Here is a 27,529-nt window from a genome sequence, read left to right as displayed (position 1 = left end):
CCCCCCTAATGAGCCCTCTTAAGTATCAACACCCCCCCAATGGACCCTTTCATGTATCGACAAGCCAACCCCTTCAATATACCCTCTTAGGTATCAACAACCCCCCACAATGTACCCTCTCAGGTATCCACACCCACTCCTCAAACAGATACCCTGTAAGAAATGAAAAACAACAACACCCAAATCACCTTTATTTATAACCCCTAGTATATAAGTACATAAACATGCATTAGGTTTGTAAACATAGCATCATGCATATCAATAAGTAGCTCCCACCTTCTTGTAAACTGCATCATGGTCCTAGTCTGAATAACCTTCACCAATGTAATAAAGATTAAAGAAGTTTTCATTTTTTTTAAATAATGACAATTACGATCTTTTTTTTTTCAAACGTAAAATAATTTAAATTGTAAATTCGAAGATGCCAAAACAAAATGCGGACAGTTTGAATGCAAAACAACAACAACAAACAAAACTTTATCTCTCTCGCTGTTCAGAGCATTCGCTGACATCTGCTGAAAAGTTTTTTTCTTGCTCACGGTTACAGGTTACATTATTTTATTATACCAGTGTATAAACCAGGCATTAGGCCATCATGTCAGGATTGGGTTCTCACTAACCTTCTAATGCTTATGCTTATTTGGAACCTCTATAAGCAGTGGCCACCAGGAAATGTTTGAAGTATGCTTTACAAATAACCTTTCTAAACCAACCTTCAATTCCATTAACAAGTAAAACTTTCACCGAAGAATACTTCTATAAACAGATTCTTTCAGAGATGATAAATAACACACTAAAACAATAAAATGATGACCAAGGCCACTGAATTAAAGTGCAAAATAAAACATGTTTTAGGGGTGGATCCAGGTTTTTGAGTGAGTAGTTTCTACCAAAACACCAACAATAGGGGTGTTTGGGGGCATGCTCCCCCAAGAAAATTTGAAATTTCAAGCTCTATAAATGCCATTTTCTGCATTTTCAGAAAAGTTAATTACCCCAAAAAGAACAAAAAAAAAATGCTATCATAAAGGCAAAAAAAGTTTTATTTTGTTGAAGGTGGTACATGGAACACCTTGCTCCTTGCACCTTGAGTGACCGATATTTCTGGACAGCTGTCTTGCTAAAATGAAGTGAGAAGATATTTCTCCTCTGTTTCAAGTCTTCTCGGATAAGGACATTAAACTGGGAATTCCATCTCTTTAAGCAGCACTTCGCTAACCTGAATCTAAGAGACTTAAAAGAACCACTGGGGACACAGTAAACTCTGCTTATTATCAGTTCCTACTCGGAGGCATTTGATTTAGAGCTCTAAATCAAGTGCAACAGTATAGCTTGTGGAAGCTAGTACAATATTTAACAATGGAAAATACATTTACTAAAAAAGATTGTGAACCAAATTTCTCGAATTTGAATCAAGGTTTTTCGTCTCCTTCGCTTCAAGTGGCTTTTTCGCTACTCACTCTCTTTGGCTTAATAGATAGTGAGTACGGGAGCCAATCAAATTGCGAGATTCGTGATAGTATGTGAGTGGATTCATACTAAAATGCAATATATTAACCAGTGAATATTTAAATGTGGAGCCTTATTCTTAATTTTGTATTTTGGGCAAGAAAGCTGAGCTGAATTCTTAAATCTTTACTTTAGTCTTGAACTTTTCCATATAGCTCCACTCTCAGCGCAATCTTATTGTGGAAAGAAGCTACCATGATCTTGATGTATCGCATGAGGACAGCCCTTTTCAAGCAATTTGTCTTCACTGTGTTATTGTCATTGTTGCCATTAAAGATCTACATAAAAAGTATAGATGATAGTAGATTGTTTACCGTGGTTGATGGTTAAATGACTGAGAGGCTGCAATTTTTCAAGGCCTCATTACGAACAGATGAAATACAGTCATGTCATAATACAACGCTATATTGATATACAAACATGAAAAACATAAATTTGGAAAAGTTTAATTTGTGAAAAATAAACAAGCAACTGTAGGGGTAGCGATGGGTACCTCGAAATTTCGAGAGTATAGCAAGATTTTGCAAAATTTCGGAATCTTGGCGTCTTATACGCAAGTCACGAAGTCTCGTTTTGTTTTATTTTATTTTTTTCCTACCACCGTCTGGGATTTTTTTAGACCCATTCTGTTTATGTCCTTACCATACTACGGGCTTCCCCTTCTTTTTCGAGTCTTGAGTCTTAAGCCTAACCGTTCTAAACAGAAACTTAAGCTACTGTAGCAGGATAGTATTGCAAATCTACTTATCTTTCTTTCAACTGATGTTTTTCGGCATACCCCGAGCAAGTTATCCGAAAACAGGCTCGGAAAAGCTTGGGCGGTACCATACAGACAGATGATGCAACCTTTATTTACCTTGCAAACACCTCACACCTGGTACACTGTCCAGGCATTACCATACAGAATGATGGTCCAACCATTACATACCTTGTCAATACCTTTCTCTAGGTATACTATCCAGGCATTACCATACAGAATGATGGTCCAACCATAACATACCTTGTCAACACCTTTCTCTTGGTATACTGTACAGGACCCGAAATGATCCCAGGACCCGAAACGATCCCAGGACCCGAAATGATCCCCAAAAGTACCCCAAGTGATCCCGAGACCCGAAACCATACCGAGGAGTCCCCGAAATCGACCTCAAGGAATTGCGGTAATGGACAAAGGGAACGCAGAAGTAATCTCTTGCAATTCTTAAAGCATAATTAAGGCTTTTGCGCCGGCGGTAAACCCATAAACGGAGTCCAAAACAAATACACAACTTTTAATTGCTACTGAAAGGAATACAATATTAACGCAGCACAGCCTTGCTCAGAACAACCAAAACTGTTGACCTTCCATCACACTCTAAATAAACATTTGCAGTTCCGACACATGACTCTAACAATATAAATCTCGTTCCCGGTAAACATCACCCCTAAAAATCCATATTCATTTGACAACCAAACTTGTATTTCACCACGAAATCCATGTTCACATGAGCGAATATTTACCGACACATTTTAGGCAGCCGGTTTGGCCGAGAAGATGGCGGAATGACAAAAGCACACTGAGTAACGCACTCGAACATCCCCTTATACTACCGTTGCAAGATGTGGCTTTAGTTGAAAGCAATATTTATGTGAGTTTTGAATTTCCTTTACGTAGTCGGCCGTACAACCCTGCATGATCTCATGATAGGTCTTTCATTCACCGAATACAAACAAACATGCACAAAAGTAACCTTAAGAATAACCTTATGTTTTATCTGTGGATCGATATGGAGACTTGTTATCTATAAATGATTTATTCACGCCTGGTTCTTCAAATTGCTATCACGGAAACTGTCATTTGACCCCAATTTCTGATTCAACCACTGTATTTCCCACGCAGTCGTATATTAAAATCTTAATACTATAGTTTTAATTAATGTAAATTTCCTGATAGTAACACAAATAACGCTAAAATGTTCATATGCTTTTAAAACTGAAATCCTTCCACCTTCCTTTTGTTTGTCCATTACTGCAATTCCTTGGGGTTCATTTCGGGGACTCTTGGGGATCGTTTCGGGTCCCGGGATCAGTTGGGGAACTTTTGGGGATTGTTTCGGGTCCTGGGATCATTTCGGGTCCTGTACAATACTATCCAGGCATTACCATACAGGCTGATGGTCCAACCATTACATACCTTGTCAATACCTCCCTCTTGGTACACTGTCCAGGCAGTACCATACAGAATGATGGTCCAACCATTACATTTCTTGTCAACACCTCCTTCCTGGTACTATGTCCAGGCAGTACCATACAGACTGATGGTCCAACCATTACATACCTCTTACCTGGTACACTGTCCAGGCATTACCATACAGAACGCTGGTCCAACCATTACATACCTCTTACCTGGTACAATGTCCAGGCAGTACAATACAGACTGATGGTATGACCATTACATATACCTTGTTAACACCGTCCAGACATTACCATACAGACTGATGGTCTGACCATTACATACCTTATCAACACCTTCCTCCTGGTATACTGTCCAGGCAGTACCATCCATGCTATAGCCGATGGTGTATCCTGTAACCCAGTCCTGGAATTCCTGGCTCCCTTGTGTAGCTACACAAGCCACCTTGGTAACGTTAACGAGGTCGATCTTCAGCCATTGGTTGGTGTCATGAGTTTGAGCGATCCAGCTGCTGTAATGGTGACCGTTAACATGGACATTGTTCAGTCTGGCCTGATGGGCATCCGCGTAAGGAGCATGTGTTGAGGCAGCCATTTGTTCGTCACGTATTCTGTTCCTATCTTCCACTCCCAGAGCAGGTTCTGCAAAAATGTGAATTCACAATTACCATCCTCGGGAACACAGCGCTTAGAGGTCACAGGCTTGAGAACCAGGCGGACAATGACGGCAGAGGGGAGGGGGTAGGGAGGGGGCAAAAAAGCGCCCATTCCCCTCTTTGCCGCCTCGTTCTCGTGCCTAGTTATCCTGATCTCGACGTGCCTGGTTACCCGAGGACGTGCCTGGTTACCCGAGGACGCGCCTGGTTACGCGAGGACGTGCCTGGTTACCCGAGGACGTGCCTGGTTACCTGAGGACGCACCTGGTTACCCGAGGACGTGCCTGGTTACCCGAGGACGTGCCTGGTTACCCGAGGACGTGCCTGGTTACCTGAGGACGCACCTGGTTACCCGAGGACGTGCCTGGTTACCCGAGGACGCGCCTGGTTACACGAGGACGTACCTTGTTACCCGAGGACGTGCCTGGTTACCCGAGGGCGTGCCTGGTTACCCAATGTTGTACAATTATTACATTATACACCATTACACATCTACCTACACCCCCCCCCCCCCCCCTCCCCCCACACACACACACACAACACACCACCTTTTAGGTCTTTAGATATAATCACCAGGCAATTGTGACAAAATCACCTTTTTCATAGAGGCCCAATAAAGTTATATTGTATTGCAGTCACCGGGTAATGACGTCACATCACGACTGAACATTTTTCAGCTTTAGGACATTTCTATGTCCATGTGAATAAAGTATGATCCCTTTAATCATAAATACATTTTAACAGTTCTTTCTTTGACAAAAGTCCTCAATTTTGATGCGTAGACTGCAGGCACGTACACAGGGAGGGGGGGTGTGTTTGCCCCCCCCCCTCCACCCCACAATTGGCGGGCAAAAATTTTGTCAAATTTTCGGCCAATCCTGGGAACTCGCCTGGACTGTTAATGAACTTGGTAAAAATTCTCCTTAAAATATGAGAGTAATGAGTTATAGAGCTAAGAATGGCAACAACACTAAGTACAACAACAAAAGATTATACCGCACTCACAGACTTTATTAATACCTTTATTAATAGACTTTATTACTTTTTTCCCCAAACGTTCCATTTTCTTCTCATCTAAGGTAAAAAAGATCGTCCTATATGTATGCTACTCATTACATTTTATTATGAAACACGCGTACACCAATGGGCCTTTTTTAAGATGATGGGGACCCGGTGTTATTTGAGCGTGAAAGCAAGGCTTTGACATGTCGGAGATTGTTTTCAGCCGTCTTACATATTTGCTTGCTTCGAGATAAATACGTCTTGAAGCTAAATACTTGGTATAAAGGACCCAAAATGTGCAGTAGTTTGGTAAAATATTTGGCAAACTCGTACCTGCCGAAGTCTTCCTTTAACATTCAATTTCCATCATCTGGAAAACACTCCTTTGTTTTCAAAGTGAGTCTACACGCATGCGTAATGGCGTATATAAGATGCTACTGACCTTCGCAAGTTTTTCCTGCGAATCCTGTATGACAAGCGCAACTGAACGAGTCGTCATGGTAACCAGCATTACATCTTCCATTTTTGCACGGACTTTCATTGCATTTGCTCTGGAAAGTTAAAATTAGTCCTGTTTTTCCAAATTTAAAATAAACGATATTGGCGTAGCCTGCACTAAATATACACCTATTTAAAATAAGGTTGCTAGGAGAATCCATGTATCGTAACCCGCAGTGCTTCATGGGTATCAAGTTAATAAGCAAAAAAAGCTCCAAAAATACAAAACCAGGTCTCAAAAGCTGCAGAATTCTATTTTATGTTCTTATGAACATTTATCTGGCTTTCAGATACAAAGATTCAGGACTTTTATACGTTACCCATGAGCCACAGCGGGCTACGACACATGGATTCTCGAGTGCAACCTTTTTTGAAATAGGTGTATGATTCCACGCCACTGACCAATAAAAAAGCACCAAAAATAATTCCGTTAGCTTGAAAGACGGAAGCCAGAGGGGGGTTTGACAGCAGTTGGAATTTTTTTACGAAATTTCGCAGAATATTGAAATTCAAAGTAAGACAAGACTGTGATAGCTATTGTTTATCTTTTCTTGTTTTTCTTGTTTACCTCTGTTTTTTTGTTTTCTTCAACACTACAGTCGAGACGTCCTATTATGTTTTAAATTGAAGTAGATATAACTTCTTCTTGTGTGAGTTGAGGTAGAAACTAAAATCTTTTCAAGTGATTTAGCCACATTCCTCCCTACCTTAGAAATACAGGCTACGCCTATGCTCAACATCGGAAAACTCGTGGCAGCAAATCTTCCCCGCTCATATTGATATTTTCTAGGTTAAAAGTTGACATACGCCAAACGTAGATTGAGAACAACTCTTTACCTTGATACTGTAGTGGTTCGAAGTCCTGTTTCCGGAATGAAAATTTTCGGATGCGTTGTATTTATCAGTGGAAAGCAACTCACACCAATACTTGGATTCGGAGTTTGCTTGCGCCGCCATGTTGGTTGAGAGGCATTTTGAATTCTCTAAGCATTCGATCAAACAAGACGGTATATCTTCCACAGAAATTCTCACAATGATACTTTGATTGAGATAGGCTTCGAGTTTCTCGTTGAAATTCCCGTAAGACCAAGTGTTAGGGTTGGGGTCTCTCTGGATGTTTTTGGTACAGTATACTGGTGAAATAAAAATAAAAGATAGAAGAAAGATGTGAACCATCATTTCGAATGTCATGATCTGAGCGTAGAAAACAGCGCTCTTTAAAAAGTAGAATGAGTTTCAAGCTGTGAGTAATTTAATTTAAATCAGTTGTATTTTCAGAGTTTGTTTTATGATTGAAAATAAAATTCTTAAACAATCTAACACTTCAAGACTAAAAATTATGTTTTTTTTTCACACTCGTTATATATGTCAGGATATATTTGTTTTGTTTTATACATGTATTTCGCATATTTGTACCCACCCCACATGTGAATATTCAAACTTAAAAAGCCTTAGGTGTCTATACCTGTATTATATTCGCAGTTAATCAAATTAACCTTGCCAAATTTGTGTTTGTTTGATGAACAATTAGAAGACAATAAAATACTCCCAGGTATAACCGTACAATTCTTTTCCTGGGGTTGTCCATAGATGTATCCCTAGCGCACCAGACGCTAAGTTCTCATAACATATATTCTCGAATAAATGAATGTGCTTTATATAGTCTTTAAACAAAGCTTTGTGAGGTTTCCATGGATACACATGGAATTTCACATTTGTTCAAGAGAGCACGGCAGAATGTGTTTCAAGTTACGCGCGACTACGACTCTTAGGAAAATAAACCACCTTTATATGCAACGCGTCACATGTGTTTGCTTAGGGAGTTATCACTTGCGCTGTTGGAGGCGCGGGCTCGGATTATGAAGTGGATTATGTTTGTCAACAGGGTCTAACAGGTATAACCGTACAATTCTTTTCCTGGGGTTTTCCATAGATGTATCCCTAGCGCACCAGACGCTAAGTTCTCATAACATATATTCTCGAATAAATGAATGTGCTTTATATAGTCTTTAAACAAAGCATTGGGATGTTTCCATGGATACACTCTTTCTTTTTAATTACAATTTTCAGTTGAGGCTGAATATGTTCTTAAGGATGTTCTTAATATGAAGAATATTGTAGAAATATAATACCCGAAGAATAGAGTAATTTCACATTTGTTAAAGGGAGCACGGCAGAATGTGTTTCAATTTACGCGCAACTACGACTCTTACGAAAATAAACCACCTTTATATTCAACGCGTCCAATCTCGTTCCCAGAGCTCACGTACCGTTCTGCCAGCGGCAAGGTACATGGCTCTGGGATAATCAATTCCTAGGGCGATTCTTATTGGCTCTCGAGCTTGCTTAAGTGATCATGTGTCAATAAAACGGAAGTGAATAGAACAATGGAAAAGCTTCACGAGGCTTGTCACACATTCTGTCATTACTATTAAGATCTGTTTTGAAAATAAAATTGCTGGGAAAACTCCAACAAACCAGCGTATATATTTAAAACCAAATTTTGTTATCGCTGCTACAAACATTTAGTACCTAATAATCAATTGTAGCTTTTAGGCCTTGTGGAAAGCCTATGGGAAATAACGTGAAATGTAGAAGCGTGCGAAGTCGTAATACCCGTAATATATATGCCGGACATGTTCTCGGCGGAATAACTCTTTGAAAGAGTTCTGCGGTATTACGTGTCGGCTCTTCGAGAAGAGACAGCGCGAAGCCTCTTCATGGCTCGCGATGCACTTTATTCTCATATTAAAGATTGTTTGCCAGTGTTCTCACAGACCTACTGAGAATATTTACTTCATGTCGCAGGTATCTTACCGAACATGACCGGTACACACGAGTACGGGACAATAGCTGATGAGTTGGGGGAAATAGACGATAGGTAAGCTTAGAAATTGAGCCTTTGCGCACCGTGAGTAATTGAGCCTTTGCACACCGTGAGTAATTAAGCTTTTGCGCACCTTGAGAAATTGAGCCTTTGTGCTCCGTGGGTGGTTGAGCCTTTGCGCACCGGGAGTGATTGAGCCTTTGCGCACCGTGAGTAATAGAGCCTTTGCGCACCGTGAGTAATAGAGCATTTCGCACCGTGTATAATATAGCCTTTGCGCTCCGTGAGCAATTGAGCCTTTGCGAACCGTGAGTAATTGAGCCTTCGCGCACCGTGAGTATAAAGCCTTTGCGCAGCGTGAGCAATAGAGCCTTGCGCACCGTGAGTAATAGAGCATTTGCGCACCGTGAGTAATTGAGCCTTCGCGCACCGTGAGTAATAGAGCATTTGCGCACCATGTACTATAGAGCCTTTGTACACCGTGGGTGATTGAGCCTTTGCGCACCGTGGGTGGTTGAGCCTTTGCGCACCGTGGGTGGTTGAGCCTTTGCGCACCGTGGGTGGTTGAGCCTTTGCGCACCGTGGGTGGTTGAGCCTTTGCGCACCGTGGGTGGTTGAGCCTTTGCGGGAGTGATTGAGTCTTTGCGCACTGTGATTAATAGAGCCTTTGCGCACCGTGACTAATAGAGCCTTTGCGCACCGTGTGTAATAGAGCCTTTGCGCACATTGAGTAATTTAGCCTTTGCGCACCGTAATTAAGCCTTTGCGCACTGTGAGTAATTGAGCCTTTGCGCACCGTGAGTAGTTGAGCATTTGCGCACCGTGAGAAGTTGAGCTTTTGCGCAACGTGGGTGGTTGAGCCTTTGCGCACCGTGGGTGATTGAGCCTTTGCGCACCGGGAGTAATTGAGTCTTTTGCGCATCGTGAGTAATTGAGTCTTAGCGCACCGTGAGTAGTTGAGCCTCTGCACACCGTGGATGGTTGAGCCTTTGCGCACCATGAGTAGTTGAGCCTTTGCGCACCGTGAGAAGTTGAGCTTTTGCGCAACGTGGGTGGTTGAGCCTTTGCGCTCCGGGAGTAATCGAGTCTTTTGCGCACCGTGAGTAGTTAAGCTTTTGCGAACCGTTGGCGGTTGAGCAGTTGAGTCTTTGCGCACCGTGAGTAATTGAGCCTTTGCGCAGCGTGAGCAATAGAGCCTTGCGCACCGTAAGTAATAGAGCATTTGCGCACCATGAGTAATTGATCCTTTGCGCACCGTGAGTACTTGAGCATTTGCGCACCGTAAGTAGTTTAGCCTTTGCGCACCGTGAGTAATTGAGCCTTTGCGCACCGTGAGTAATTGACCCTTTGCGCACCGTGAGTACTTGAGCATTTGCGCACCGTAAGTGGTTTAGCCTTTGCGCACCGTGAGTAATTGAGCCTTTGCGCACCATGAGTAATTGAGCCTTCGCGCACCGTGAGTGATAGAGCATTTGCGCACCATGTACTATAGAGCCTTTGCGCACCGTGGGTGGTTGAGCCTTTGCGCAACGTGTGTTATTGGGCCTTTGCGCACCGTGAGTAGTTGAGCATTTGCGCACCGTGAGAAGTTGAGCTTTTGCGCAACGTGGGTGGTTGAGCCTTTGCGCACCGTGGGTGATTGAGCCTTTGCGCACCGGGAGTAATTGAGTCTTTTGCGCATCGTGAGTAATTGAGTCTTAGCGCACCGTGAGTAGTTGAGCCTCTGCACACCGTGGATGGTTGAGCCTTTGCGCACCGTGAGTAGTTGAGCCTTTGCGCACCGTGAGAAGTTGAGCTTTTGCGCAACGTGGGTGGTTGAGTCTTTGCGCACCGGGAGTAATTGAGTCTTTTGCGCATCGTGAGTAGTTGAGCATTTGCGCACCGTGAGAAGTTGAGCTTTTGCGCAACGTGGGTGGTTGAGCCTTTGCGCACCATGGGTGATTGAGCCTTTGCGCACCGGGAGTAATTGAGTCTTTTGCGCATCGTGAGTAATTGAGTCTTAGCGCACCGTGAGTAGTTGAGCCTCTGCACACCGTGGATGGTTGAGCCTTTGCGCACCGTGAGTAGTTGAGCCTTTGCGCACCGTGAGAAGTTGAGCTTTTGCGCAACGTGGGTGGTTGAGTCTTTGCGCACCGGGAGTAATTGAGTCTTAGCGCACCGTGAGTCGTTGAGCCTTTGCACACCGTGGATGGTTGAGCCTTTGCGCACCGTGGGTGGTTGAGCCTATGCGCTCCGGGAGTAATTGAGTCTTTTGCGCATCGTGAGTAATTGAATCTTTGCGCATCGTGAGTAGTTGAGCATTTGCGCACCGTAAGTAGTTTAGCCTTTGCGCACCGTGAGTAATTGAGCCTTTGTGCTCCGTGAGTAATTGAGCCTTTGCGCACCGTGAGTAATTGAGCCTTTGCGCAGCGTGAGCAATAGAGCCTTGCGCACCGTGAGTAATAGAGCATTTGCGCACCATGAGTAATTGATCCTTTGCGCACCATGAGTAATTGAGCCTTTGCGCACCGTAAGGAATTGACCCTTTGCGCACCGTGAGCAATAGAGCATTTGCACACCATGTACTATAGAGCCTTTGCGCACCGTGGGTGGTTGAGCCTTTGCGCAACGTGTGTTATTGGGCCTTTGCGTACCGTGTGTAATAGAGCCTTTGCGCACCGTGAGTAATTTAGCCTTTGCGCACCGTAATTAAGCCTTTGCGCACTGTGAGTAATTGAGCCTTTGCGCACCGTGAGTAATTGAGCATTTGCGCACCGTGAGTAGTTGAGCATTTGCGCACCGTGAGAAGTTGAGCTTTTGCGCAACGTGGGTGGTTGAGCCTTTGCGCACCGTGGGTGATTGAGCCTTTGCGCACCGGGAGTAATTGAGTGTTTTGCGCATCGTGAGTAATTGAGTCTTAGCGCACCGTGAGTAGTTGAGCCTCTGCACACCGTGGATGGTTGAGCCTTTGCGCACTGTGAGTAGTTGAGCCTTTGCGCACCGTGAGAAGTTGAGCTTTTGCGCAACGTGGGTGGTTGAGTCTTTGCGCACCGGGAGTAATTGAGTCTTTTGCGCATCGTGAGTAATTGAGTCTTAGTGCACCGTGAGTAGTTGAGCCTTTGCACACCGTGGATGGTTGAGCCTTTGCGCACCGTGGGTGGTTGAGCCTTTGCGCTCCGGGAGTAATTGAGTCTTTTGAGCATCGTGAGTAATTGAATCTTTGCGCACCGTGAGTAGTTGAGCAGTTGAGCCTTTGCGCACCGTGAGTAATTGAGCCTTTGCGCACCTTGAGTAGTTGAGCCTTTGCGCACCATGAGTAATAGAGCCTTTGCGCACCGTGAGTACTTGAGCATTTGCGCACCGTAAGTAGTTTAGCCTTTGCGCACCGTGAGTAATTGAGCCTTTGTGCTCCGTGAGTAATTGAGCCTTTGCGCAGCGTGAGCAATAGAGCCTTGCGCACCGTGAGTAATAGAGCATTTGCGCACCATGAGTAATTGAGCCTTTGCGCACCATGAGTAATTGAGTCTTTTGCGCATCGTGAGTAATTGAGTCTTAGCGCACCGTGAGTAGTTGAGCCTCTGCACACCGTGGATGGTTGAGCCTTTGCGCACCGTGAGTAGTTGAGCCTATGGCACCGTGAGAAGTTGAGCTTTTGCGCAACGTGGGTGGTTGAGTCTTTGCGCACCGGGAGTAGTTGAGCATTTGCGCACCGTAAGTAGTTTAGCCTTTGCGCACCGTGAGTAATGAAGCCTCTGCACACCGTGGATGGTTGAGCCTTTGCGCACCGTGAGTAGTTGAGCCTTTGCGCACCGTGAGAAGTTGAGCTTTTGCGCAACGTGGGTGGTTGAGTCTTTGCGCACCGGGAGTAATTGAGTCTTAGCGCACCGTGAGTCGTTGAGCCTTTGCACACCGTGGATGGTTGAGCCTTTGCGCACCGTGGGTGGTTGAGCCTATGCGCTCCGGGAGTAATTGAGTCTTTTGCGCATCGTGAGTAATTGAATCTTTGCGCATCGTGAGTAGTTGAGCCTTTGCGCACCGTAAGTAGTTTAGCCTTTGCGCACCGTGAGTAGTTGAGCATTTGCGCACCGTAAGTAGTTTAGCCTTTGCGCACCGTGAGTAATTGAGCCTTTGTGCTCCGTGAGTAATTGAGCCTTTGCGCACCGTGAGTAATTGAGCCTTTGCGCAGCGTGAGCAATAGAGCCTTGCGCACCGTGAGTAATAGAGCATTTGCGCACCATGAGTAATTGATCCTTTGCGCACCATGAGTAATTGAGCCTTTGCGCACCGTGAGTAATTGACCCTTTGCGCACCGTGAGCAATAGAGCATTTGCACACCATGTACTATAGAGCCTTTGCGCACCGTGGGTGGTTGAGCCTTTGCGCAACGTGTGTTATTGGGCCTTTGCGTACCGTGTGTAATAGAGCCTTTGCGCACCGTGAGTAATTTAGCCTTTGCGCACCGTAATTAAGCCTTTGCGCACTGTGAGTAATTGAGCCTTTGCGCACCGTGAGTAATTGAGCATTTGCGCACCGTGAGTAGTTGAGCATTTGCGCACCGTGAGAAGTTGAGCTTTTGCGCAACGTGGGTGGTTGAGCCTTTGCGCACCGTGGGTGATTGAGCCTTTGCGCACCGGGAGTAATTGAGTCTTTTGCGCATCATGAGTAATTGAGTCTTAGCGCACCGTGAGTAGTTGAGCCTCTGCACACCGTGGATGGTTGAGCCTTTGCGCACCGTGAGTAGTTGAGCCTTTGCGCACCGTGAGAAGTTGAGCTTTTGCGCAACGTGGGTGGTTGAGTCTTTGCGCACCGGGAGTAATTGAGTCTTTTGCGCATCGTGAGTAATTGAGTCTTAGCGCACCGTGAGTCGTTGAGCCTTTGCACACCGTGGATGGTTGAGCCTTTGCGCACCGTGGGTGGTTGAGCCTTTGCGCTCCGGGAGTAATTGAGTCTTTTGAGCATCGTGAGTAATTGAATCTTTGCGCACCGTGAGTAGTTGAGCAGTTGAGCCTTTGCGCACCGTGAGTAATTGAGCCTTTGCGCACCTTGAGTAGTTGAGCCTTTGCGCACCATGAGTAATAGAGCCTTTGCGCACCGTGAGTACTTGAGCATTTGCGCACCGTAAGTAGTTTAGCCTTTGCGCACCGTGAGTAATTGAGCCTTTGTGCTCCGTGAGTAATTGAGCCTTTGCGCAGCGTGAGCAATAGAGCCTTGCGCACCGTGAGTAATAGAGCATTTGCGCACCATGAGTAATTGAGCCTTTGCGCACCATGAGTAATTGAGTCTTTTGCGCATCGTGAGTAATTGAGTCTTAGCGCACCGTGAGTAGTTGAGCCTCTGCACACCGTGGATGGTTGAGCCTTTGCGCACCGTGAGTAGTTGAGCCTTTGCGCACCGTGAGAAGTTGAGCTTTTGCGCAACGTGGGTGGTTGAGTCTTTGCGCACCGGGAGTAGTTGAGCATTTGCGCACCGTGAGTAATAGAGCATTTGCGCACCATGAGTAATTGAGCCTTTGCGCACCATGAGTAATTGAGCCTTTGCGCACCGTGAGTAATTGAGCCTTTGCGCACCGTGAGTAATTGAGCCTTTGCGCAGCGTGAGCAATAGAGCCTTTGCGCACCGTGAATAATAGAGCATTTGCGCACCATGAGAAATTGGGCCTTTGCGCACCATGAGTAATTGAGCCTTTGCGCACCGTGAGTAATTGAGCCTTTGCGCAATTTGAGTACTTGAGCCTTTGCGCACCGTGAGTAATTGAGCCTTTGCGCACCGTGAATAATAGAGCCTTTGCGCACCGTGAGCAATAGAGCATTTGCACACCGTGAGTAATTGAGCCTTCGCGCACCGTGAGTAATAGAGCCTTTGCGCAACGTGAGCAATAGAGCCTTTGCGCACCGTGAGCAATAGAGCATTTGCACACCGTGAGTAATTGAGCCTTCGCGCACCGTGAGTAATAGAGCATTTGCGCACCATGTACTATAGAGCCTTTGCGCACCGTGTGTGGCTGAGCCTTTGCGCACCGTGGGTGGTTGAGCCTTTGCGCACCGTGCGTGGTTGAGCCTTTGCGCACCGTGGGTGGTTGAGCCTTTGCGGGAGTGATTGAGTCTTTGCGAACCGTGAGTAATCGTGCCTTTGCGCACCTTGAGTGAACGTCTTTTCGTCTTGCACCTTTTATTTGCTGTTGCCGTGACCCAGGGCATAAGATTGTTTATATGCACGTCAGTGTTCAAGGATCAAAAGGTTTATATGCATGGCATAAGAAGGCATGCAAATGGTATTGAGATATTTATCTTTCCATAGTTTTTTTATTCTGAATTATTTCAATTATGAGGTCGTCTAAGAAACCTTTTTAAGTCGTCACAGTTAACGGTTTTAAGAAAGGATACCCTAGGATGCTCTTGTCCATATTACTCTTGTCTGGCACGGTGACATCTTTAAATAATTGCTAACAAAATGGCATAGAGAATACCGCACAAGTGTGTGCTAGAGGGGAGGGGCAGCATTTTAGAGAGATTTGGCATCGCGTTTTCAGAATCAACGGCAAACCGCGGTTAGCCGTTACAGGTTTGCGGTTTGACGTACTGGCGAAAACGTAGTTTAGCAAATTTGGCAGGAAAAAGTGCAATACATGTGTTCGACTTCAACCGAGCCAAAAGTATGAGTAATTGTGCAAATTGTCAATGAAAATATATTATTTCAAGAGTCAAATGATTAAGAACACTAACTCATGGTCTCAGACGTGAGCTCATAGAATATTTGAGGGGAAAACTGCTGAGGTAAATCTCTTACCGCTAGACGGTGCTCCTCAGGTCAAAACGCGAACCGCAGACTGCGAACTTGACCGTTAGGCCTTGCCACGTGACACCCAGAGGTTTGACGTTTGCCGTTTCCGAGAAAAAACGCGCTGCTAAATGTCTCTATAAATTTATACTTCAATAATCCGACATGTGATCATGTCTTAAATGCGTTCAATCCGAGATTTGACCAAAGATAGTTGTATATAATGTATGCTTTATTCGAGATAAGACCACTTCGAGAAAACAAATTGAGTTCCAAGCGTTCGCGCCCACCTCTGTAAAGAAGAACATCTGAAATTTCCCTGACAGCTTGGTAAAAATGCGCGGATTTTTTGCCACGGCCTAAGTGGCATCAGAATGCGGGGACAGCGGGGATAGTATAAGAAATGAATGTCACTTTCCCCACATCTTCCCATAATTCTTTGCAACGCGCATGAAACCGAGGTTAGGCGTCAAAATTGTAAACAAGATGTTTTTATCCTCGATTTCATGCGCGAGTCGCAAAGAGTTGTGGAAAGATGCGGGGAAGCTTATTTCATGATGAAAACGACAATATTTATGGTGATGTGTAATACTATGATGATGATGGTGATGATGCCGATTATGATACGTTGATGAAAACTTCAATGATGGTGATGATAATAGCGTCGATATGGTTATAACGATAATGATATTGATGTTCAAGCAATTCCCTCGATAAAAAAATGAAGCTAGTAAAGTAGCACGTTTTTTTATAAGATCATAAAAACATTCAGACAGTATAATCAATTCCCTTTGCTGTGAGAAATCTATAATTTATTGATCCATTTTGCTAGCGAAGTGATTCTTACAAAAAAACAGCATTTATGATAAAGAGAGCAAAATCAAGTGAGTTTTGACTGTTTGATTAAACTACAAACATCCGGATGTTTTGCATCAGGGAGAACTTAAAATAGCAAAATTACCGTATTTATCTTATTTCTATATCGAAAGCGACAGCTCACCATATTCCGGTACTTTTAGAAACAAGTCTTTAAAAATGCGTGTTGGTGTTTTCTAGTCATTTCAGTTTAACGGGTTTTGTAAAGATTTTAACATGTACCGTCCCCTGGGGGCTTATGTAATAACAGGTGTTCCTGAGTAAAACGCTCCTCTTCTATTGTGGTTCAAAGTTTAATGCTACGTAATAAAATACTTCCCCTAAAAAATACATGCTAATACCCTTAACGTCCTCATTCAGGCAGTAGCTGTATGCCTTTGGTTTTATCCCATAAACGCTGCGGCTGAATAATGATTAGTCCTCACTTTAGAGTCGTTGCGCTTACATTTGGGAAATTCTTTTAATTTCGCCTGTTAATCTTGACGTGTTACAACGCGCGCTCTGTAATTTTGTTAATCCCGTCATGTACAATTCATACGTTGACTCACTCCGAAATAGCCTACACATTAATACCACAGATAACTGCGTTTTCCCTTGAGGGAGTTTCTCACCCTTTAGCCTTTATATTTGCCTCTTTTCTTAACAGCGAAGTTACCATAATCCGAAGTGACCTCTTGTGAAACCGCTATATTTTTACTTTTAATTATTTGTGGGCGATAAGTCCATAACCACTCGCCTTACTCGCAGTATTCCCTACCATCATTTTTTGCACATCTGTCATATATCAAAGGGGCTTTCGTCATACTACATCTACGCAGTAACTATCCCTCGATCTCAAAATCTCGCGAATGGCTTATCATTTAGAAACAACCATACATATTCAAACTCTCGCATTACATGCGTGCCCGGTCGACTATTGTATCGCCATGTTTTGCTTTTAGCACAGACTTGGCGGGTTTTCTTTTGGTGTGCGAATAAAATGAAAATAAAAACAAGAACCCGTATCATACGAATTTGCCGGGTTAGAGAGGGACATAGTATCAAAGCATTTGTGATAAGCATTGTGGAAGAAAGCAAGATTATGTTAACGAATTCCGTTGATTTACATACATTGCATTTCCTCAATGCACCTGTTCTTTTAGCCTCGGGACCGTGTTGAGTAAGAAGGGGGATTTCAACGATACGAGCACTTGTCAGCAATTCACCAACAATCGGCCTAGAAACGGGCTACACTAAACACAAGCAAATCAAACACGAAGAAACCCACGAAAAATCACACTTTACTCGCTTGTTCTATTACTGTGGCGGGAATTCGCTAAAGAAAAGTTTAATTATTGATTATTTAAGTTTTAGTTTGACTTCCCCGGAGTAACCATGGACGTGACGGCAAGAGATGTCCTTAGAGCCGCCAAATGTGAGATAGGTGATAGTGGGACGAAGCTTAACATGGAAACGATGATTGATTGAGATGTGTAGCATTTTGAGTCTCGATTTAACTTCTTCTAGGAAATTTAATTTGTTGTGTCCTTGTGACAACCAAAAACAATGTTCTTGAGGTACAATCCCGCGCTTTCAAGTCAACCGGTCAGAAGAAACAACGGGCAGAATCGGAGACCAGGCGAGCGAAATTCGCCTTTAAATCCTATCAGAAATGCTCCAGGACGACCTCTAAAGCTTCCTTCTCTTTATCCGGCTGTCTCTTTGAATTCTCTATCTAGTAATTCCGCACAGGGAAGTGAAGTAGAACATCATTTAAGGATAGGTAACCGTGACATCGCTTATTCGGGTAACACATCGCCTAACGGATCTGTGTCAAGTGTAAAATGCGAACACACGGGAGAGGAGCGCTCTGTTTACGAGACTCAACTCTCTCCAAAACCTAGCGAACGCGTCAAAGGAACGCCGGTTGTCCTTGGAGCGGGGAGTATTATACGAGCAACAACAATAGCTGCGGGTTCGCCAATTGCTTGTACTGCTGCCCAGCACGTTGAGGATAAAATCGAGATTCCTGAATGCAAGGTAAGAGAATATCGTGACAGAAAAGTGTTGACTTGTCAACTGTGTGGTAAAATGCATTGTTTTGTCAACAGCCTCAGGAGGAAGATAAAAATAGTCCCTTTCCAATTTGTAAACATTGTGCTTCTCTAATGATGATTTTAAACGGCCTAGTGGCCTTTTATGTAACTGATACATTATCTAAAATGGTTGGCAAATGCTGATATTTCTCTCTTTTTTGGTTTTGTGTGTATCGACATTTTAACAGATCATCCCCTCATCTTTTCCAGTAGTTTAACGCATTTACTTTCCTATAAAAGCCACACAATTGCTGTCTTCATCATAAGTATTAATTATAATTGCCGCACTACCATATCCCTGTCTCTCTTGCATCGAGAGCGCGAAATTATTGTGATATTCTAGACTTCCGAAAACCCAATTGCATTAGAACCGGTTCGACTGTGTGTCGTTACAAGCTTGTTTAGTCTGTATATTGAGCTAAATGTTGAACAAGATCCTTTTCATAAATTGCTTTTAGCCAAACCGCTAAGATCGCTAAGCTTCTTCATTTGATTTTTTATTATTATTATTAAATAACCGTGTCGGTTTTCGCGCGTGTTTAATTTAAGACACTATTTCCTTGTTAGTCGATTCCTATTTTTTGGGCGCATATTCGAATGATTATTACGCCGCATTGAAATGTGTTTTTGATATCCTGCCATTTTCTCCCCACGATATTTTCCCTTCTAATATATGTTATTATGTTTTTTATTGTAGAATATTATTGTTACAACTTTTCTAGAAAATTCAACAAACAAACTCCTATAGCATTTAGACCGAAAAGATCAATTTAAGATGCATCTAATTTTTTTCGGGGGTAGAAAACTAAAAATCGACCATTTCAGCCGACTAATATAACCCCATCGTTTTGGCTTTTATTTCATTTTGTTATTTTATTTCATTTTGTTAAGTATTCCTAGGCAAAGAAGTCGTGTAATTTTATGAGACTTTAGAAAATCTATTTATCGCCCCTCAAGAGGATGCCCTTATGAATGAAAACACTATACTCAAGCCGGTAGCGTTCAAACCATGCTCAAACGAAGTATAAATGTGTTTATATTAAGGCCTTATTGAGAAGAAATTCCCGCTTCCGATCTTTGCATATTGCTAACAGTTTTGAGCGCCATTTTTCTAAGGATATGTTCGCGCCATTCTCATTTATCTTGTGATAGTCTGCTTCGATTGTAAGAAAAAGGGCCACTTGATCTAGAATTGCGTTTGTCTTAATTCTCAACTCTTTAACAGGCAATATATTTGGCATGGTTTGAGTTGTGTCTAGCTTTTCTTTCCCTTATGAAAAGAGCTCTGTTGTGACGATCAAACCGTAGCAGGTCATTCTATGAATAAATTCTTTTTGCACGTTTATGGAAATGTGCCTTCAATTGTTTCACATATAATTCATATGGTCATAAAATGATCATAAAATTGTACAAATACTTTAAATAGACATGCATTTTTTCCTTTCTCCATGATATATAGGTGTGTTTCAAATCAGATTTCTTTTTTTCATGAATTGTTTTAGTAATAATGGTTGAATGCAAGGTAAAAATGCATTTTAAAAGTTAATGCTTCTTAAGACTTCTTGATTTTCTCGCAAAAATATTATATTTTCTTTTGAAATTTCTCTACTATTTTTGAAGAAATTTTAATTTTAATTATAATGTCGGAATAAAAATCGGTGACTTTTAACTCTCTTCATTATATCAGCTTGCTTTCTTAGCTTTTTTATATTGCTCGAATAATGGCAAATGTTTGTATAAGAAAATGTGAGCCAACTTTAAACTGTGTTTTAGCATTTACCGTCAAGCTTTTAACACATATTTTCCCTTAAGGCATAAAGGTTTTGATAGCTTTTAAAGCGTTTTCATAATTTTATATCAAATTAGAGCTACTGCTAGAGAAACGCCCAGCTCTTGAAACGAGTAGAAGATGATATTCGTAACATTTACGAAAAAAATAGTTTTTTTAAATGAAAAATTAAAAAAAAATCCTGTTTTTACCAGAATGACCTGGGGATATTTTTGCATGAGTTTTGTGCACTTTTTTCCCTATCCGTTTCCGTTGCTTGGTAGTTTATAGCAAAGCACTGGTTAAAATTAAACAAAAATATGCGCGAGGAGCTTTACTTTTGAAAATATTTAAATCGATAAAGCATTTGTCAATTACATCTGCAACTTGTTAAGCACGACACTCGAATTTATCTCATTCATAGTTTTTAATTTGTGAATCTAGAATCTTTCTTTCTTAAAAATAACACCAAGTTTTTGATAAATCTCAAACAATGGTGGATAGATCACGTGGCGTATAGATCACGTGGTGGAAAGATCACGTGGGGGAAAGATCACGTGGTGGATAGATCACATTGCGGATAGATCACGTAGTAGATAGATCACATGGCGGAAAGATGACGTAGTAGATAGATCACGTGGCGTATAGATTACGTGGTGGATAGATCACGTGGGGGAAAGATCACGTGGTGGATAGATTACATTGCGGATAGATCACGTAGTAGATAGATCAATTGGCATATAGATTATGTGGTGGATAGATCACGTGGGGGAAAGATCACGTGGTGAATAGATCACGTGGGGGAAAGATCACGTGGTGGATAGATCGCGTGGCGTGTGGATCAATTGCTCTTGGTATATTAGATGATGGATAGGTACCTCCGCTAATCGGTCGCCGTCTTGGATCTAACATTCCGTTGCTGCCGTTTAAGTTGTTTGTTTGTCCTTTTCGCTTTTTCGGTAAAGCTGTAAAGCTTAGTGGTGGCGCCAGCTGGGAATTTTTGCGAAATTCTTTCCCAGCACCTCCAAGCATGCTGCTCAAACAGCGTCCGCCTTGCTGTGCCCAGGAACGCTGGCGCATGTTGAAAAGGGGCTTTAGAACGGCCTTCTTTTGATGTCTTTACTATAATAAGCCAGTTCAGAGTTTAAGGAATGACCGGGGAAGAATGGGTCGATCGGACCAAAATCCATTGGAAGTAAAGATTCCTCATACAAACCTTTGTATTTTTTGCGCGATATGGGGTTTGCAAAATCACTTCAAAATGCCATATTTTACGAAAATATCGACCAAAATTGAATGCTATCTGTAGCGATAGTATGCATCTTTAAGGCGATGAGCCTCTTTGGATTATGGGACTGAAATTGCTTTAGCGGCCAGCAATGATAAGCAACCAAGAATTTGTTCTTATCGCGCCATTGACCAAGCGACTACAAAACAGTATTTTGCTGTACTGTTTGCGGCTTATTCCATGTTTTATCGACACTATTTCTTCGGATATGAGAGTATAAGACCCACATTTAAACACACTGAGGCGAAAAGTTTGTATCGTAAAGCATACATGAATATCTCTGAGAGTTTCTACTAAAGAAAGGGCATACAGTGTTGTAAACATGGCGATCGTAGAGAGGTAATAATAGACGGTTTTATCATCTCACGGCAATTTTTGTATAATCATCAGAAAGCCATTGCTTTAATAAATCATACATAATGATTCGTGTCGCATCAAGTTTTGGTCAATACCTATGCAAATTAGTACTTTTTGGAGCGAGTTTATGCACCCAATATTGCTAGAAAAATACAGAGGCTTGTATGCGAAACGATCGGCTTCCGGTGGATTTTGGTCCCATGGTTTGGACTCTACCCATTTTTCCCCGGTCATTCCTTAAACTCTAAACTGGCATATTAACACATTGACCACTCAACCGGCCTGTACCGGCTTTGGGAAGTACCCACAACCCCAAAAATTCATAAATGCAAACTAAACACAACAAGATGAAGATACTCAGGCATCAGTCTAAGGGATAAATGGTCTTGAAGATATGCATCCAACCAAGGTGTTGGCAACTACTCTTAAGCCGAATAATAGCACAGGTTCTTTGAAAAATTTCAAATCGAACAAGGAAAGAAAAGCAGAATCACCCCTCTCAATAAAACGCTCAAAATACAACACAAGGGAGAGAGATCAGCAAACACAGCTCAAGACACAAATAGATACCTTTATTCTGATCCTCCAGGTTCATTTCCATGGCCTCAAAACACAATGTCCACTCCTTGAAGGCTTGTAAAACCACGAAGATGCCTTTACGGATTGAAAAGCATTCTGGGAGATCCAGGAAAAAAATTCACGAGGGGAGGGCCAGTCAACACTCCTCTCCCCAAAGTCAGATGTTTTTTATAAGTCTTTTCACCCCGAAGCCAAACAAATCAATTCCAGGTCATACAGACCCAGAATAGCAGTGTAAACAATTTTGGAATCAATTTGGTTTCAGAAAAGACAGCATTTAGGAGAGCTGGGGTGATTCATTAGAAAATTATTTTCTCATCCAGGCAAAGCCAAACAAGAAAAAATCATCATGAATCCACCTTTGCTTGCAAATATCCATAAGCAAAGCACTCAATTATGCCCCAAAAGACTTCATGATGTCCTGAGACACTCTCCTAATATGCTCATAGCTGTATTTTTGATGAAAAATACAAGCAACCATCAACTTGTGCTGGCTTCAGCACATCGACGAGGGATTAAAAGTGGGGACCGCAAAGCACTGTTGGAAAGCTTGGATACCGCTGACTAGGTGCAGCTGTGTTTGTCTTTGACGGGCTGTATAAAACTCAGAATAGGGAGGGAGGTATCTGTTTTTTTGTTTTGTAAATTCAGCTCAAAAATAGCCAGGAGTCAATTGGTTAATACCTTACATCTTAATTAATACCTCACATCATTAATACGTACCGCATTGAATGTTGTCATTCAGGTTAAACGGTTTGATGTCAAAATGAATAGAGTAAATTAGTCCCACCGAATGGACCTTTGTGAGCACAGTACAGTTTATCTTGAAATTTTTGAACTGCAAAGAATACGTAATAAAAAAGTCGACCAAGGACTTAAAAGAATACGAGCATTGCACTAATCTCGCGACTACATCTCCCACTTTGGGTGGGTGATGGATTGGGGCCATTTGAAGGCAAGTGCGTGTTTTTCAAATGTGCTGTCTTACCTGTGCGCAAGTGCGCGTGATATTGATACTAATGCATTTGTGTTGGTGAATTGTCCATTTTGAGTGCCCTCTTTACCGTGCAATAGTACGCGACTGCGCGCGTTTTTCATCCATAGTACGTGGCACGCGCGTGTTGTGTGTTTTATAAGTGCGGGCTTTTTTTATGCATAGTATCCGACACGCGCGTACTTGGGCGTTGTGTGTTTTACGAGTGCGCGCGTTTTGCGTGCGAAGTACAGGACACGCGCGTTGTTTGTTTTATGAGTGCGAGCGTTTAGCGTGCATAGAATGAGACACGCGCGTTGTGTGTTTAATGAGTGCTCGCGCTTTGCGTGCGAAGTACAGGACACGCGCGTTGTTTATTTTGTGAATGCTCGCGTTTTGCGTGCATAGTATGAGACACGCGCGTTGTGTGTTTTATGAGTGTGCGCGTTTTGCGTGCGAAGTACAGGACACGCGCGTTGTGTGTTTTATGAGTGCGCGCGAATCCGAATACTTTTGAAAACGCTGTTGAAAGTGAATCAAAATAAATCCGTATACGTTGGTCCGTAGTGTGGACGGTCGATTCCGTATCAAAATGAAAACGATGGCGTCATATCGTAGGCGCGCCTGCTGCTTTGAGCATGCGTCGTCACCCCGTATCTTTCAGCGTTTTGAAACGTTTGAATCCGTGTTAGTGTGGACGGCTGGATCCAGGCGAACACGCTTCGAAAACGATAATGTGGACGCGAATCAGGTGATGCGTTTTCGGCGAAACAAATCCTTGTTAGTGTGGACGACCCCTGAGACACGCGCGTTGTGTGTTTTGTGAGTGCGCGCGTTTTGCGTGCATAGTTTTTGACCGCCCGCGCGTTGTCTGTATTGTGAGTGTGTTGCGCGCGTTTTTGGCAAGCGAGTGGCAGTTTCTGATTTAAAGGACCCTAGGCAGCCCCTCGTTTACTCATGTTTGTCCTTTGTAAAAAAAATACTCCATTTATGCAATTGATACAAATTTATATTTTTTTACTCGCCTCAATGCTGATTTAGACAGCACGATTTAGTCGTATGCGACTTGCCCGCGAAACCTCTACAACTCGAGTCGTAGAGTGTAAATCAACCTACGATGTTCGAGTAAAAAGTCGTTGTATATCAGGGCTAAGACATGTCGTAGGCAGGTCGCAAATGACTAAATCGTGCTGTCTAAGTCACCCTTTATAGCTGCTTGGGTTTGACAAAATGGCGACTGACTTGTGGTTAACCATACGAGAGAATACGAGCTATGCGAATATTATTAAGAACACGTCTTCCAATTTGAATGCTTAGTGAAACAGTCACCGCATTAAAAGATTTATATTTCTACTGAATCAATCAGGGATCATAGGATAATCGGAAAGTAGAAATCATCTTAGTTTGTTTCTGAGCCTAATATTCACTATTCCAGATAGGAGAAATAATCCAAAATGTCTCCGACGCCTTAGTCACATTTTTATTATATACTAGATATTGAGCTTGAGGTGGACCAGTATTTAACTGCATAATTAAGCTGATATCTATATTTGATTAAAGGCATCAGTAAGGTGTTAAGCAAGGTGAAATATCATAAGCAAACCACACCCAGGTCGAAAACATGTAAAGTTGGCCTTTAAAAGTTTATATGGTCAGCTTTTGTGTAGCGGATTAATTTGAATCGAACGTCTAAAGTACTGGATACCCCAAGCCAGTAACCCCCAGGTTGAAAACGTGTATCGTTGGCTTTTAAGCTTGTAGTTAGTATAGTCGACGTGTAGGTGATGCATTTGAATCAAACGTTCAAAGAAATGGATATATCGTTTATACAAACACTTAAACCTTTCGTTATGATATTGGTCACATGGTTATAACTTGAAGAATGTCGATCATCCATTCCTTTGTTATTGTTTATATTTGTTAAGATGTTTTTGAGTAATAATATTTGATTATAATTATCCCAGGCACTCGCTTGAACTAGTCGATGGAAATGAATGCTTTTCAGGAATGCTTTGAGCGGGATTGAAAAGAGGTAGCAGGATTGGCCTTCTTTAATTCACAAGCTTGCATGGGTCCATTACGGGTATATAATGTCGCAGTGCTTGCACGCATGCGCTGTAGACCATGCGGTTTATCTCCCCATTATGTTTCTATTGTTTACATCGGTATCGTATGAGAAGAAATGAATCAAATCGCAACATGAGCCTTCCTGAGAAATTCCAAATATGCGGGCTGTACCATTAAGCGAACTTGACCTAAGATGGTTTAAGGTAATTCCAAAGCATTAATGTTTTCATCTATAGGTATGCTATATTATATTCATTCTTTACTCCACCAATGCAGCTCGTTAGTTCCTTACACTCTCGAAATAAAAAGGCCGAGATGTTTAATACTTTCACCTAGATACCTGCTCCAAATATATACGAAAAGGGACCTTGGATTTGCGTCTCACATTTCAGCATGGCGGCCTATCAGTAAACCTTATAAACCACATTTCTCCACGCATTTTAACTTCATTTTCTTAACCAAGTTAACCAATTTAATATTTCATTTGATATATAGTATGATAACTTTTATACCCATCGTCGGTTTTTCATGGCTTTCTTCATGCAATTTTTGCGAACATCTCTCAATTCTCTCAAGACAACAATCCCATGCGTTGGGGTTTTAGTTTCGTGAACATGTGGTTGTACATAAATGGAAAGGTTGGTACTTATTATCACTTTGTATTGTCTTTCTATTTTGCGCTCTTGACTTGGGTTTTAGCTGGCTTCTTGTGTTGACTTAACCTCTCGTAAGCCATCACCCTTTAGGTACAAGAAGATTATGGCAGAGGGCAAAGGCTTTGCAGGGGATGCAGGGAGTTTTGGAAAGCTATCAGTTCACTATAAGAAAAGCTATCCGCTCATTTAACTGTGTGTTACCATTAAGAGTCAACCACTTTTTTTTTATATGCGCGATGTCGTTTTGTTTCTTTACTTTTTTTTCTTCACGTTGGCATCTGCTAGTTTTGACAAGTGGTATTGCCAGCTTGTCGTACGCGGGCGATCAAGGTAGTTTTGGTTGAGTGCGTTCAGAAATTACAAACTCTTGTGAAGTATTGACTGAACCACTCGCTATTTCATCACGTTCTAAAATCTTTAAATAACCTTATTCACACCTTTATTATTGTTTACAATTGAAAACGCAATAGTCTATCAGTTTTTTAATAAGATACCTTCCAAATAACTATCCGGTGAGGACTGATAAACTGATAGACTGATCCACAAAATTTGTCTGGAAGTTTCCGAACTATGCTTGAGTTGTAGCTATGTCTTCTACATTACACAGTATAATTTGGGAGTGAAAAATACGGGTCTGATCAGAGTTTAGTATGATCTACATTCTCTAAAATCATAGCTTGTATTTATGTATATTCATTGGCGTTGAACCTCAGGTAATAAAATAAATGCACACACATTCGATACGATACGGCGATCACTTACGCGTAACGTCCTCTTCTGAAAACTTTGCATAACTTTTGATCTATGCAATTTCGCCTTTGGGCATCCGTAGGTTCAAGCAAGCATTCGTATCCTTGGATGGCAATGTTACATATATAAGTAAAACGGAAAGTGAGAGCTACATTGATTCCTATAAGAACGACATATGCATACAAGGCATACTGTTTTACAAAAAGTGTTTGACTTGATAACCGCTCAGTATCGTGACTTACGTTACTGCACTTACGCGCGGACAATAGAAATTAACGAACCCATTTAGACTCACGACTGATGCCTCGCTGACAGTGCTGAAAAACGGAAGACTAGTTCCAGTACCGCGAGGTTTACCCAGCCTTTTTGTTTTGAAATGGCGGCCTTTCACAGGCGAAATGTAATATTTTGACGAATAATAAGAAAACTAGACCAAACTTAAGGCTATAACTTTCTTTATGATTCCCTCATTATCAATCAAATATGTCATCTTTTGTACACTATGGTTTTAATTCTATACAGAAAGTCAATAAAACAGCGACTGAATTCAGCCTTTCGTTCCTTTACTCGAACGATTCAACACTACGATTGTGTTTGTTTTCGCCAAAACACGCGCATGCGCATACGTTATTCAAGCACTGTCTGCCTCGCTTACACGTGTCACTTTAAAATCCTGACAAGAGCACTAGAATTGAAGAGTTATCGAATAGAAAAATTGAA

General features: G+C 42.3%; 2 protein-coding genes across 7 annotated transcripts in view; one reads left to right on the top strand and one right to left on the bottom strand.

Annotated features, from left to right (window-relative positions):
* LOC116601368 (sodium channel protein 1 brain-like) overlaps positions 1-27,529 on the top strand; it is a 76,802-nt gene that overhangs the window by 9,724 nt on the left and 39,549 nt on the right. For 4 of the 6 annotated variants that reach the window (XM_048727330.1, XM_048727327.1, XM_048727328.1 and 1 more), the window contains exons 3-4: positions 8,646-8,718; positions 17,644-18,315. In XM_048727330.1, the coding sequence (XP_048583287.1) occupies positions 17,842-18,315 (474 nt within the window). In that variant the 5' untranslated portion in view covers positions 8,646-8,718; positions 17,644-17,841. Of the gene's footprint in view, positions 1-8,645; positions 8,719-16,353; positions 18,316-25,482; positions 25,607-27,529 lie in introns of those variants that run through there. The other 2 variants (XM_048727331.1, XM_048727334.1) reach the window with 2 other exon arrangements.
* LOC5517624 (EGF-like repeat and discoidin I-like domain-containing protein 3) lies at positions 176-7,021 on the bottom strand. The gene is made up of 4 exons (XM_001637579.3): positions 6,675-7,021; positions 5,782-5,890; positions 4,007-4,323; positions 176-1,787 (listed from the first exon to the last, which is right to left on the bottom strand). The coding sequence occupies exons 1-4, from the start codon at positions 7,014-7,016 to the stop codon at positions 1,641-1,643; spliced, it is 915 nt and encodes a 304-aa protein (XP_001637629.3). The 5' UTR covers positions 7,017-7,021; the 3' UTR covers positions 176-1,640.

Source organism: Nematostella vectensis, chromosome 5 (assembly GCF_932526225.1).
Source record: "Nematostella vectensis chromosome 5, jaNemVect1.1, whole genome shotgun sequence".
NCBI classification, from domain to species: domain Eukaryota; kingdom Metazoa; phylum Cnidaria; class Anthozoa; order Actiniaria; family Edwardsiidae; genus Nematostella; species Nematostella vectensis.
This window is presented reverse-complemented; position numbering and strand designations above follow the sequence as displayed.